This window comes from Suncus etruscus, chromosome 13 (genome assembly GCF_024139225.1).
Source record: "Suncus etruscus isolate mSunEtr1 chromosome 13, mSunEtr1.pri.cur, whole genome shotgun sequence".
NCBI classification, from domain to species: Eukaryota; Metazoa; Chordata; class Mammalia; order Eulipotyphla; family Soricidae; genus Suncus; species Suncus etruscus.
The window spans coordinates 15,476,097-15,490,135 of record NC_064860.1 but is presented as its reverse complement, the minus strand read 5'-3'; the positions used below and the strand labels follow the sequence as shown (position 1 = coordinate 15,490,135).

The 14,039-nt window shown below is 44.4% G+C and overlaps 1 protein-coding gene across 1 annotated transcript in view; it reads right to left on the bottom strand.

The window, feature by feature from the left end:
- Positions 1–14,039, bottom strand: part of PXYLP1 (2-phosphoxylose phosphatase 1) — a 42,611-nt gene that overhangs the window by 23,553 nt on the left and 5,019 nt on the right. The window contains exon 2 of the mRNA XM_049785339.1: positions 3,703–3,837. Coding sequence (XP_049641296.1) covers positions 3,703–3,781 — 79 coding nt within the window. The 5' untranslated portion in view covers positions 3,782–3,837. The remainder of the gene's footprint in view (positions 1–3,702; positions 3,838–14,039) is intronic.

Genomic DNA, 14,039 nt, shown 5'->3' with positions numbered 1-14,039 from the left:
AATCATACCAAACATTTGAACACACAAAATGGCTTTCCTTCTTCTCCATCTCTTCTCTTTCTTCTCATTCTCCATTTCCTTCTCTTTCTTCTCATTCTCCCTTATTTTGGATTGGGGAAGGCATATATCCAGTGGTGCTCAGGATTTACTCCTGGCTCTGTGCTCAGGGATCACTCCTAATAGAGCATAGGGGAGGATATGTGATACCAGGGATCATACCAAGCTTGACTGTAAACAAGTTAAATGCTTTTCTGACCCATTTTGTTTGTTTGTTTGGGGCCACACTCGGCAGTGCTCAGGGCTTACTCCTGACTCTGTCCTTAGGGATAATTCCAAGTAGTGCTTGAGGGCCTTATGGGGTGCTGGGGATTGACGTGGGTTGGAAGAGTACAAGACAAACATTTCCCTCTTGTTTTCTCTCTCTTTTTCTCTGTCTCTCTCTCCCATTCCCCAACAAAATGGTTTTCAATAATGGCTGTTAGCACAGCACAACTCTTTAGCATTATTTAAAATGAAGATATTTTGAGAAACTGAGCTGTACCTTAACCTTGCTTGCAGTCTTTCCTTTCTGCTCTCACCCTTTACACAGCAGCATTTAATGAGTACATATGGGATCCCAGATATACTTTCTGTACTGAGAAGACTCCAGAAGGCTTTTTTATACAATCTGGTTTTTGACTTGCAACCCAAGTTCTGAGCTTCTCCTTTTCAAACATTGAAAAACAAACCATTACCAACAAGACTCTTAACAAAACACATAATCACTTCTGAAAACGAAACCGCACTGTTTCCTCAAAGCATAAGCAAACCAAGTTCTATGTGACTCTCAAATATACTGCCTGAAATAATTATATGTGCTGATTTGAAGAGTAGTCAAAAGTAACAGTGGGGTGTCCCTCTATTTTAAGGTTTAAATGAAACTATGCTACTTAAGCAGACGTCTCTGTTCATGCCCTATTTACGCCATAAAAATTAGCGACCGATAAAACAAGAAAATACATGAAAGCAACCGAAGTCCAACTCCACAGAAATTGCATAAATTCCCATATTACATTTTACCTAAAAGGAGAAGACTAGTAAGAAGGTCCATATCTTCGTAATGGCTTTCCGTCTGCCTCCAACGATTCCAAAAGCTCAGCCCCAAGCAGGCTCACAAACCCAGCAAAATTTTCCTTAAAAAAAAAGTATGGAGGGGCCGGGCGGTGGCGCTGGAGGTAAGGTGCCTGCCTTACCTGCGCTAGCCTAGGAGACGGACCGCGGTTCGATCCCCCGGCGTCCCATATGGTCCCCCAAGCCAGGAGCGACTTCTGAGCGCATAGCCAGGAGTAACCCCTGAGCGTTACCGGGTGTGGCCCAAAAACCAAAAAAAAAAAAAAAAAAAAAGTATGGCTGGAAATGGTCTCTCTTCAAACAGAAGAAACTTTCAGCAGAGTTATATAAGCCAAACACACAAGCCAATTCAGCGCTGTGGAAAAACCTCATGCAAGGAAAATACAGTGGACACAAGCACTCACATTCCTGTGGCAGAACCTGCTGGCTGCTGCAAACGAAAATTAGAGTGGACTGTGACACTGGACAGAAAAACTTTAATAGAAAGTTGTAAACAATGAAATGACTGAGAGCCTTTCTTTGGGGGGAAAGGCTCCCCAGTGTTTAGGGACACTTAGCCAGTTAAGCCCTCAATGCTCAGGTTCCACAGTTCATTAATGTCTGGGTCCTCCTGTGCTAAAGTGAACAGAGTTTAGGAAGCTAAGGACCTAATTCAGGGACCTTGCATATACCCTGAACCCCTGAGACCCACGACAGAAGCTTTCTAATTTGGGGCAACACCTGGTAGTGCTCAGTACTTGCTTACTCCTGGCTCTTTGCTCAGGAATGTAGTTCTGGAGATCAAACCAGGGTCAGGCATATGCAAAGCAAATGCTTTAACCCCTCCTCTATCTCTTCAATATCCCCACAGAATCTTAATACTCTTTGGGACTATGAGGCTTTGGGGGAGGAGGGGGCCAAACCTGGCAGTGCTCAGTGCTTATTTCTGGTGCTATACTTAGGGATTATCTGGCAGAACTTGGGGGACCATCTGTGGCACCAGGGATTGAACCTAAGTCAGGTGTGTGCTAAGTAAGTGTCCTGCCTGCTGTATTGTCTCTGGCCCTAGGATCCTATTTTTGCAGCTTTGATATGCCTACCTTTTTCTCCCCATGCTTCTTCTTCCCAATGGGTGAAATGAAGAGCTGTTATCATGGTAACAATAGCTCAGCAGCTGTGCCAAATGTGTGTGCAGGCACAGCTGCAGGTGAGTCAGGAAAATGCACGTGGAACATCTCCCCCCTGACACCCCTGTGCCTACAGACTAAGCCTTTGCTATGCCACTCTGAGCGCTCAGCACTACCAGCTCCTGAGCCACCATCGCTGTCATTCCATACTTTGTGCAGTGACAAAACGCCAGATCCTCCCTGAGCTGTCCAGGGCACAACCAGCGATGACAACCTCTAGTCTCTGGCCTAGCATGAGTGATCAGGGACCCATTAACTCTCTCAGATCACAAACATGAAACATCCATGTGGGGGGGGGGAGGCCCTGCTGGCTCCTGAGGTCCAAGAGAACAGATGGTCTCAGAGAAGTGCCAGATGTGGGTGCATGTGAGAAAGGGACATGGGGATGGTACCTGGAGGAAAAGAGGGGCCGAGGGAGCTGTGTGGGAGAGTTGAGGGAGGGAGTGAAGGGAGAGGGGGAGGCAGGATATGCCCCTGGAGAAGAAGCTGAAATGTAAGAATGCCAATGGGCAGCAGGCGATGGGCTAGAGTTCAAGGCAAGAGTGGGACCATGTTTGTGTTTGTGGGTGGCTGTTTTGGGGGGAGCAAAGGGTGGACAGAGACTCAGAGTCCAGCCTGAGCCCAGATGAACCAAGCTGCGCTCAACATGAGGCTTGTTGCACTGGTTTTAACTGACATGAATATTCCCTATGTGGTAGCTGCTAAGTGGGATGACCTGATTCCTTTTCCCACCTCCAACCACTCCAACTTCACTGAACATAAAATGAACCCCCTACAAAAGAGACCATAGGACCACATAGTGTCCCCACTCTGATACTCCAAGGTCAGAGAGCTAGAACTGTAGGTAAAGCATTTGCCTTTTACATGGCCAAACTAGGTTTGATCTCCAGCATCCCACATAGTCCCCCGAACCCCTCCAGATATAATTTCTGAACATATGGCCAGGAGTAAGCTCTCAGCACTGCTGGGTTTGGGCCCAAAATCAAAACCAAAGAAAGAGAATTCAGAAATAACCCAGTTTAGGGGAGTATACAGAAGCCAAAACCATATCAGGAGGTTCATTTCTGCTTATTTCTGGCAGCCAAAAAGGCATAGCCCAAAGAAAGTCTGTGAGGTCAAACCTCTTGCCTTCGAGGCTGATCCAGGTTAAGTCATCAGCACTGAATATAAGTCCCCAGCACCACCAGGAATGATCCCTGAGCATAGAACCAAGAGTAAGTCCTGAACATCAAAGGGTGTGAACCCCCACAACTTATGGTGTGAAAAATAGAGCTTTGACCATGATGATTCATACAACCTTAATTGGGAAAAAAAAAAAGAGAAGCTAATTTGAAGTCTACTGATTCCTCTCCCCCAAAGGATCATTTGTTTGTGGGGGGAAGCCCCCTCCCCACACCACCACCCTCAGCACCCTGGTCACACTCACAGAATTGCAGGCTGAGGCTCACGAAGGCCAGCAGTGCAGCCAGGGCCAGTAGCAGCAAGAAGCGATTGCGGAAAAGCATTCTCCTTCCTTCTAGCGGCCCCTCATGGCTTTGCCTGTGATCAGGAAGAACTCATCCTGTAAACAAAGCAGAGGCAATAAACATGTGTTCAGAGTGGGGGAAACTGCAGTGGCTGACAGAGAAAAATCAGATTTTCCAGTCCCCGTAGGGAGAATCACGATCTTGGGATGTCAGAGGCAAGCAGAGTCAGCTCTGTGGTTTGCAGGTTGTGCCCCAAGTGAGCCCCTACAAGAAGGTGCCCTTGAAATATACACACAGAAAAGCCAGCACTGAGGAAATATGCTTCCTTTATCAGATCTCAACAATGAAGGAGAGACTTTGCCGACATGACCTCTCAGAGAAAGGAGGCGGATGGAACAGTGTCCAAGGCAACCAACCAGGTCTTTACACGGATGAGGAGGCCCTTGTCCTGTTTCTGACCTCCCATGGCTGACTCCCAAAACCTCCCATTGCCATTAAATGATTCTGGCCTTCTACCTGAATTGCTGACAGGAATGTCAGTTCCTGCAATGCAGCTCATGGTGCTGACACAGCTTTAGAGACAGGCCAGCCAAGGGGGATTCTTTCCCTCTGCTGCTTACAAGAATTTTTCCCCCCTCCTAGACCAATGGGCCAAATTACAGGTATATTCAAGTTCTTCCGAGTACCAAGAGTAGCAAGGAGCAATGGTTCCTCCAGGCACCCGAATTTTCAACGGCTTCACCCCATCCCTTTCCTCTACCTCCCACTCACTGAACTGAGGAGAAGCCAGATACCGGGGATGAGGTCCACAGGTCACCTCATTTATATCCTACAGATGGGTCCCAACTCAAGAGCAGCCTAGCCTTGAACCTGACCTGTAACCCTGAATGGTGGTGACAAGACACAAAACAAGATCTGGGCACCACAGACTAGGAATATGGCCCTAAGGAAAGAAAATCACCTAGTATGAGATGGTACCTGCTAACCTGGATGACCTAGCCCCTGCCGGATCCATCCAAGCATCAGAAATGAATCATCTCAACATCTTTGCCCCTGTCTTAACAGCCAACAAGTACAAAAATGCTCACCCATGCACCTTTGTTAAAAGGGTATAAACAGGGCTGGAGAGATAGCATGGAGGTAAGGCATTTGCCTTTCATGCAGAAGGTCATTGGTTCGAATCCCAGCATCCCATATGGTCCCCCAAGCCTGCCAGGAGGGATTCCTGAGTGTAGAGCCAGGAGTAATCCCTGAGCACTGCCAGGTGTGACCCCCTTCAAAAAACCCCAAACAAACAATAAAATAAAATAAAAGGGTATAAACAATAGGAATTAAAAAATAAAAGGTACAGCACAGCAGTAGGGCTTTTGCCTTGCACACAATATACCAGGGACAGGCTCGGGCTTGATCCCTGGCATCCCCTTATGGCCCCAGAACCTGCCAGGAGTGATTTCTGAGCACAGAGTCAGGAGTAATCCCTGAGTGCCACTGGGTGTGCCCCCCCCAAAAAAGGTATAAACATGGTTCCATCTTTCCCTCACCTTTCCAGGTCCTGTTTCAGGGATCCCTCCCATAATCGGGGAATTTCCCTGCTGCCTTCTTTTCCCTTTTATTTAAATAAAGTCTTTCCTGAATTGGCCATTTACTCTCTAGTCCTTGGCTTTCCATCTCTATTGCTTGAGAACAAGAGACAAGCATTGGTATCCTCTTGGACAATTCCTTTCCCAAATCCTGCCTGTTGATCACCAGTCCACTCTCTGGCACCTCCACACTGGCCAAGATCCTCCATTGTGTGGGCCTCCCCAGGGCTGACTCAACTCCTCTCCAGCAGTTTTCAACCCAAGAGGAAGGTTCCTAGGCAGTTAGCTCTGGTTCAGTGGCCCCAGATCATCCAGTCCTTTCTCCCCCGTTTTCCTTTTCCCCCTTCCTAAGGAAGAGAAGAAGTTACTCAAGAAGTCACTCAAAATCTGCCATCCTAGGGGTCTTTCCGGAAAAAGGAAAGACTTGGGTTAGCTTCTATGCTCCTCCCAGGGTCTATGGCTGCTGCAGACATTCAGATTTGTCTGAGCATAGAAGAGTCCACACCCTCCAGCACCCAATGGCAGCTCCCTCGGAAAGCAAAAGCCCCAGAACAGTCACAGCCACAGGCAAAGTAGAGGCACTGTGCTTAGGCATCCCAGGTTTGAACGCTCCTCAAGTTCCAGCACCTTCCATGGAAAAGATAGTCCTAATTCCATAGGGCATCACAAGCAAACCTAGTCAGAGCAATGGTACAGTGGGCAGGGCACTTGCCTTGCACGTCGTTGATTCCAGTTCAATCCAAGCACCCTATATAGTCTCCTGAGGCCTGCCAGAAGTGATTCCTGAGTGCAGAGTCTCCTGAGTACTGCCAGATGTGGCCAAAAACAAAGAAAAACAGAACATACAGAGAGAGAGAGAGAGAGAGAGAGAGAGAAAATGAGAGAGAGAAAATAAGAGAGAGAGAAAATAAGAGAGAGAGAAAATAAGAGAGAGAGAAAATAAGAGAGAGAGAGAAGAGAGAGAGAGAGAGAGAGAGAGAGAGAGAGAGAGAGAGAGAGAGAGAGAGAGAGAAGTTGCTTCTGTGGAAGCAACTGTGGCACTTCTAAGCAGAACACAGAACTGCAGCCAGGCAATGCCTCATTCTCTGTGCTAAACCTATAGGGTTAAACACATTATCCATCAAGAAATAAGGTCAGGGGCCGGGCGGTGGCGCTGGAGGTAAGGTGCCTGCCTTACAAGCGCTAGCCAAGGAACGGACAGTGGTTCAATCCCCCGGCGTCCCATATGGTTCCCCCAAGCCAGGGGTGATTTCTGAGCACATAGCCAGGAGTAACCCCTGAGCATCAAACGTGTGTGGCCCAAAAACCAAAAAAAAAAAAAAAAAAAAAAAAAAGAAATAAGGTCAGAAATAAATTAAAGGGACCGGAGAGATAGAATGAAGATAAGGCGTTTGCCTTCCATGCAGAAGGACGGTGGTTCAAATCACAGCATCCCATGTGGTCCCCCGAGGCTGCCAAGAGTGATTTCTGAGTGTAGAGCCAGGAGTAACCCCTGAATGCTGCCACGTGTGACCCAAAAACCATAAATAAATAAATAAATAAATAAATAAATAAATAAATAAATAAATAAATAAATAAATAAAAGGGGGACTGTAGAAGCAACAAAAAAAGAAAAGACCAAACGTGACCAACAGAGTGCGACTTGACAACAATCTTGAAAAGCAGAAGAAAACGCTTTGGCAGGGAATTGTGAAGCACACACATTCACATTCAAGGCAGTTGCTTGTTCTATGACAGCAGATACCATTTCAGAATTAAGAGGGGAAGGCAACATCATTTCACTCCCTTACAAGGGCAGTTTCGTACTGTCAGCCAGCAGGAAGCAGTTCTAGAAAGAGGATCTCCACCCACAAACTCCTAAAAAATGTACGTAGGTGAAATCTCTAGGGAGGTAATCTGCAGGCAGATGGGGAGGGGCTGGTAATGAGATTTTTGGGAAAAAATAAAACTAAAAAGACAATATCCCTTAGGTATGGTGAGATGCAAATCCTGAACTCTGCAGATAAAAATGGACACATCGCCCATAGAAGGGCAGACACCCTCAGAAAAGGAAAAGCTAGTTAAAGTTCATGATAAGAATATGAAAGGACTAAGCCATTATATTTGCCTTGTATGTGCCAACCCGGGTTCAAACTCTGGCATCCCATATAGTCCCTGAACCCATCAGGAGTGATACTTGAGTGCAGAGCTCAGAGTCAGTCCTGAGCACCGCCTGGAGTGGCCCTCACAAAAATATAATAAAATAAAAAAAAATGGAGCATTAAGAGTCCAAGGTTTTTCTTGTGACAACACCCAGGTTAAGTTTCATCCAGATGCAGAGAACCCCAGGCCAAAATAATTTGGAGAAATTGTATCTAGATCCTCCTCCCAAAAGCCTCTCTCTGCATTTCCCCCTCTTGAACATATATAATTCTTTCTTTCTCTCACCTCACCTCACATATCTCTACATAAAACTATTTTTCTTCACACAAAAATATATTTAATTAATACAATTTAAAAAGCAACACAGTGAGACCTTCTGCTCATCAAGTCATGACCCACATATGGCCTTGTGAGCTGGGAAGATCCTGTCTAGTCACTCTGGTCTCTGGTTCCCTGCAAAGAACAGAATTGAGGGTTTTCAACATGACTGCAACTGCTGGGAGGAAAATGTGCATTCAATGATCTTTCCTCTGTGTCATTTCAGCTAAAATACCATCACCCAGAATAGAAAGACAATTAAGGAAAAATGCATTTGGTGTAACCTATACTTGCATTTGGGGATTGGGGAGGGGGGCAGGGGCAGCCCTAAGAAAACAGAACACTCACTAAAAGAAACCCTTTTCTCTTTAATTGTGAACATCTATAGATCTCTACTGAGTCAACGTGGCCCTTTCCATGGCTCCCTGCTCAATGTCACCTCAAAATTGAGTTTGGGGGCAAAATCATAAAGAGCCTTGGCTGAAAATAAAAAGCATAAATATCTGTTGAAAAATATAAGGGTGGTTCCAGAGCCTCCAGAAAGCAGTGAGATAAATACCCAAGTGACTGCAGACTTTCCATAGAATGCTTCACATTCCAGGGACCTCCAGGCTTCTACTAGAGTAGATAGAGGCTATTTATTCAATCTGTTGATTCAAAACGAACTATTTGGGGCTGAGGCTCTTACCTTGCACACAGCCTATACCAGTTTGATTGCTGGCACCACATCCAAGACCCCCAAGAGTGATCCCTGAGTCCAGAGCTGGGAATAACCCCTGAGCATTGATGAGTATGGTACAACTCTCCTCGATACTCCAATTTTTTTTTTTCTGGAGCCAATATGTGCCAGGAACCAGCCAACACACAGAAGAGTAGAGATCAATGGGCAGTTTCTACCACCTGGATGCTCTCACAGCTTAACTGTATAGAAGGATTTATGAGAGATATTGGGAGGGGGGGGTATGCCTAATCTACACACAGCTAATCCCAGCCTTGCATGGCTTCTCAAGCACCACCAGGTTTTGTCCTCATGATGGACCCCCAGCACCACTCGAGGGAACTCCCAAAATAAAACTGGTGTGTGTGTGACTTTGTGCAACCCTAGAACTCAGGGGCTTGTCAGTAGGCATATGCTCTGCCACCCTGAGCCATGATCCTAGCCCTTAGGTTTCTGATTTTTATTTTGCAGGGGTTTGGGACCACACCTGGCAGTGCTCAGGTCTTTAGTTTGTTTGTTTGTTTTTGGGCCACATCCGGCGTTGCTCAGGGGTTACTCCTGGCTGTCTGCTCAGAAATAGCTCCTGGCAGGCACGGGGGACCATATGGGACACCGGGATTCGAACCAACCACCTTTGGTCCTGGATTGACTGCTTGCAAGGCAAACACCACTGTGCTATCTCCCCGGGCCATCTCAGGTCTTACTTCTGACTCTGCACTCAGGAATGACTCCCACTAGGGCTTAGGAGATCATATGGGTTGCTGGGGATCAAACCAGAGTCAGTCATGTACCTGGAAAGGGCCTTCACTCTCTGGGCTTGTAGCATATTAAATTTTTTTTTCTCATTTATGTACTACTAGTTCCTACCAGTCTCTCCTTTGACGTTTTGTTTTATTTCCAGCTCTACAGAAGATAACTTTTTCAGGACTGTTGATTGTTTCTCAGGGCCAAAACCAAATGGTGAAGAAGGAATTCAGGGAGCCCGGCCCTTCATGTTTACATCCTTGTCAATCTTGTTTTTGTTTTCTTATTCCTGACATTTGGGGGGAAAGTCTGTGTTCAGCTAACTTTGCTGCTTTGCTCTTTCTTCAGTTTTAGAAATAGCTGCACCCCTCGAAAAGAGGAATTCTTATTATAGAATGGCACAAGCAACTCCAAGTCCCTCACCAGAAAAAGAACACGCAGTTGGCACTCCCCCCTCAAAGACAGTTTTTTTTTTTAAAAAAAGCAGCTCCTTTTTATTCCACAAGTAAACTGTGTCAATTAAAAGGTTCTTAAAATATCAGGAAGAAGCTTAGAGGATTAATGAGGCAAGGTTGCAAAACAGGAATTCCAGGTGGTATTACAATACATGCTGGGGCATAGAAGCTGAATTTTTCAAGGTCATAGAAATTTCAAGATGCCAAGAGGCACATTATCAGTCAGGTACCCCTGAAAGCACAGCTTGCAGGACTGCTTCCCCATTCACGACTCTGCTCGACAAAGGCACACATGGGAACTCTGCTCCAAGGTGCCCATGTTCCATGGGCCCACATCACAGCATTTCATGCCCCAGTTCCTGGGCCTTTGGGTGGTTGCTGTTTAACACATCAGTTCTTTTCCCTCTTTCCCTTGGTTGGAAGGGTAAGTGCGATCGCACGTTTGACTGTAGTGCCCCCACATTCTTATTTGTGTTCCTGAGATCTAAAATGGCAGAGCCCTGGGTTAACCCTGACATGCAGAGTTAGGCCAGGGACGATGCTGCAATGCAATGCCATGCCCAGGATTCTCATGGAGCTATTTGAGGTCAGAGGCATACTAGCCCTTGCTTACTGCCACCCCCACCAGGACTGTCATAAGGAGGCCCAAGCTTGTCATCAGCAGCAGTGTCAGAGTCATTAGGCAGGAAATTGATGCTTTTATAAAGGCCTTTAGAAAATTGATGATGGTTCAGTGGGAGGCTGGCAGCATGGCTGCAGGAGAGGGGGGAGTAGAGGAGGGCAGGGCAGAATGAGCCAACTACCTATGATGTGGTTAACTGTAGGCAGCAGTTTGTTGAGTATGGGGAGGGGTGTTAAGTGACATGGGTGACTTCTGTGAACCTTCAAATCTGATCCCTGAGGGTTCCCTCATTCAGATTCCCAAACAAGGGAACAACTTTGGGAGGTGGAGGGCTCCTTTGCGTTTGAAAGAAGGGGCTAAAGATATAATACAGCATCTTACTTTGCATATGGCCAACCCCTATTCAATCCCTAGCATCCTATATTCCTGAGCCCCAAATCAGATCAAAGAAGCAAAACTGGACTGGAGAGATGGTTTAACAGTAGGGTACTTGCCCTACACATGACCTACCCCAGTTCAATACCTTTGATCCCATATGGTCTGATGAGTCTTCTAGGAGTAATTCCTGAGTACAGAGCCTAAGAGTAACCTTTGAGCATCACTGGGTATGCCCCCCAAAACAAACAAACAAACCAAAAGGATAAAATTATCAATTTGCATATTATGCCTAGAGGCATATTATACCTAAAGACAATACTAGAAACTACACTGATGAAGGGATTGCTTATTGAAATATTATATTCCTGAAACCCAATCATAAATAACTGTGATTTTCAAGGTAACTAAATTTAAAAAATTTCATAAAGTAAGCAACAACACACTAAACTATTAGAACTAATAATAAATTAAATCAGTAAGTTACAATGTGATGTGCCCATCATTCTTAACAATAGTGGGGAAAGAAGGCTATACAGACTATATTAAGTAAATATAAATATGTATGTTAAAAATGCACAAAATAGCCACAAGAAAAAGGTCAACCACATGTTTCAGAAGGCAGGGATCCCCAAATATGTGTGGAGCAAACCATCAACCCCATTATTTCACCGCATCCTTGAAACCATTGTCCTAGAACCAACCTAGACTGCTTTTGTACAGAAGAAAAATCTATTGTTGTCATTGAAGTTTGGGGTTTTATTTGTTACAGCAATTTGATCCTAAATCTGATGAATATGTAGGTTTCAGCAAAGGATAAACAAATTAAAATCTATGCAACATATGAAAAAAATAATAGCTCAATAATGATCCAGTCCTCTCCATCCACAACATTTTTTTTTATTTTTTTGGTATATTTCCAAGTATAACTACCAGGAATATAGATGTGGCACAAAACAAACAAACAACAACAACAAAAAGATCAATAAGCAAATACTTAACTTGTATTATTATCATAAAATTGAGTTTCTTTCTTTTGGGGGGGTGGGGCATACCCACCAATGCTTATAGTTTATTCCTAGCTCTGTGATCATGGGTCACTCAAGGCGTTGCTCAGGAGCCCATACACAATGGTAGCAGCAAAGAAAGCAAAAATAAATAAATAAATAAATAAACACATGGGATTCTATCAAATGGAAATGTTTTAATAAAGTGAATAACAGAATCATCACTGGCCAAGAAAGTGAAAGCAAAAATAAACAAATGGGACTGAAATTTAAAATCAATTAAACCAAGAAGCTTCTGCACTTCAAAGAAAACAGTGACTGTAATGCAAAGACTACCCACAGAATGAGAGAAGTTATTCACCCAATGCCCATCTGATAAAGGGTTAATATCTAAGATATACAAGACCCTGGTAGAACTTAGTAAGAAAAAGTCATCTACCCCATCCAAAAACGGGGGGAAGAAATTAACAAACATTTTCTCAAAGAAGAAATACAGAGGACCACAAAGGCACATGAAAAAATGCTCCACAGCACTAATCATCAAGGAGATGCAAATCAAAACAGCAAAGGAAGTATCATCTCATGCCACAGACACTGGCACACATCAAAAAGAACAAGAACAATCAGTGCTGGTGGGATGTGGAGAGAAAGGAACTCTCATTCACTGCTGGTGGGAATGTTGACTGGTTTAGCCTTTTTGAAAAACAATATGGATGTTCCTTAAAAAACTGAGCTCCCATATGATATAGCAATACCACACCTCTAGATATACCCTAAGAACACAAAAACACAATACAAACGGCTGGAGTGGTGGCCCAGGCTGTAAGACGTCTGCCCTGCCCACACTAGCCTAGGACAGACTACAGTTCGATTCCCAGATGTCCCATATGGTCCCCCAAGCTAGGAGCGATTTCTGAGTGCATAACCAGGAGTAACCCCTGAGCATCACCAGGTGTGGCCCAAAAACCAAAACCAAAACCAAAAACAAACAAAACAAAAAGAAAAGAAAACCACAATTAAAAAAATGCTGTCTGCACTTCTATGTTCATCACAGCACTATTTACAATAGCCAGAATCTAGAAACAACCCAGTGCCTGAGATCAGATGAATGACTAATGAAACAGTGGTATATCTACCCAATAGAATACTATGCAGCTATTAGAAAAAAATGGGATCATGAAACTTGCTTATGAATAGATAGATATGGAGAGAATTATGCTGAGTGAAATGAGTCAGAGGAGAGGGGCAGACATAGAATAATCTCACTCATTTATGGAATATAAGAAAAATAAAAGAGAGCATGGTAATCATATCCAGAGATAATAGAGAGGAGGGCCAGGAGGACCATCCATGGGAGGAAGCTTGCCACAAATAGTGGAGCAGTGCAGTTAGGGTAGAGAAAGGACCACTATAACAATGATAATTAGAACTGATCACTTGAGTCAATAACTAGGTGTTGGAAGAAAATAAAGTGACATGCGTGGTATCTGTTCATTAACAGTAGTGCAAATTACAGTGTCTAAATGGAGAGAGAGAGAGAGAGACAGAGAGAGAGAGAGACAGAGAGAGAGACAGAGAGAGAGACAGAGAGAGAGAGCAAAATGCCTGCCCTACAGGGAGGCAGGCAGGGGGAGGATGGGAAGGAAACTGGGGACAATTGGATAAAGGACAATGGATAAAGGGTGGGATACATAATAAGAATGAAACTCAATCATGAACAACAACTTTGTAATCACAGTATTTAAATTTAAACAAAAAAGAGAAAAGAAGATAAGGTCCAAAATTGAATAAAGTGGTTTAAAATAGGGGTGAGACGTTTTGTTGGATATTTTTAGAATTGTGAACTTAATGTTGTTTTTTTTTTATGTATTTGTTTTGGCGGTACTGAGGATTTATGGCTATTTTTAAAAAAAGGAATGGGTGGAGTGGGCGGTGAAGCTTGGTGGTAGGGAACAGGCTTTGCCTATAAGAGGCCCTGAGTTCTATTCCCAACACACCCCAGAGCCCTAAATTTAAAATGAAAAATGTGGGGAGGGGAGTGAGAAATATTTCAGGACACTTCTTTTTTTTCATTTATAGCATTTACCAAAGTGTCTTAAGTAAACATGTCTCATTTTTCAAAACAGGGAAAAAGCAATCTGTTTAATATAAATAGATAATTTATTTTATTAGAGCCTTTAGCACTACCTAATATGGGAAGAAGAAGGAGAAGGGGGAGAGGAGGAGGAGGAGGAGAAGGGATGGAAGAGGAGCAGAAGAAGGTAGAGGAGGAAGAAGTGAAGGAGCCAGAGCGATAGCACAGCATGTAGGATGCTTGCCTTGCACACAGCTGACCC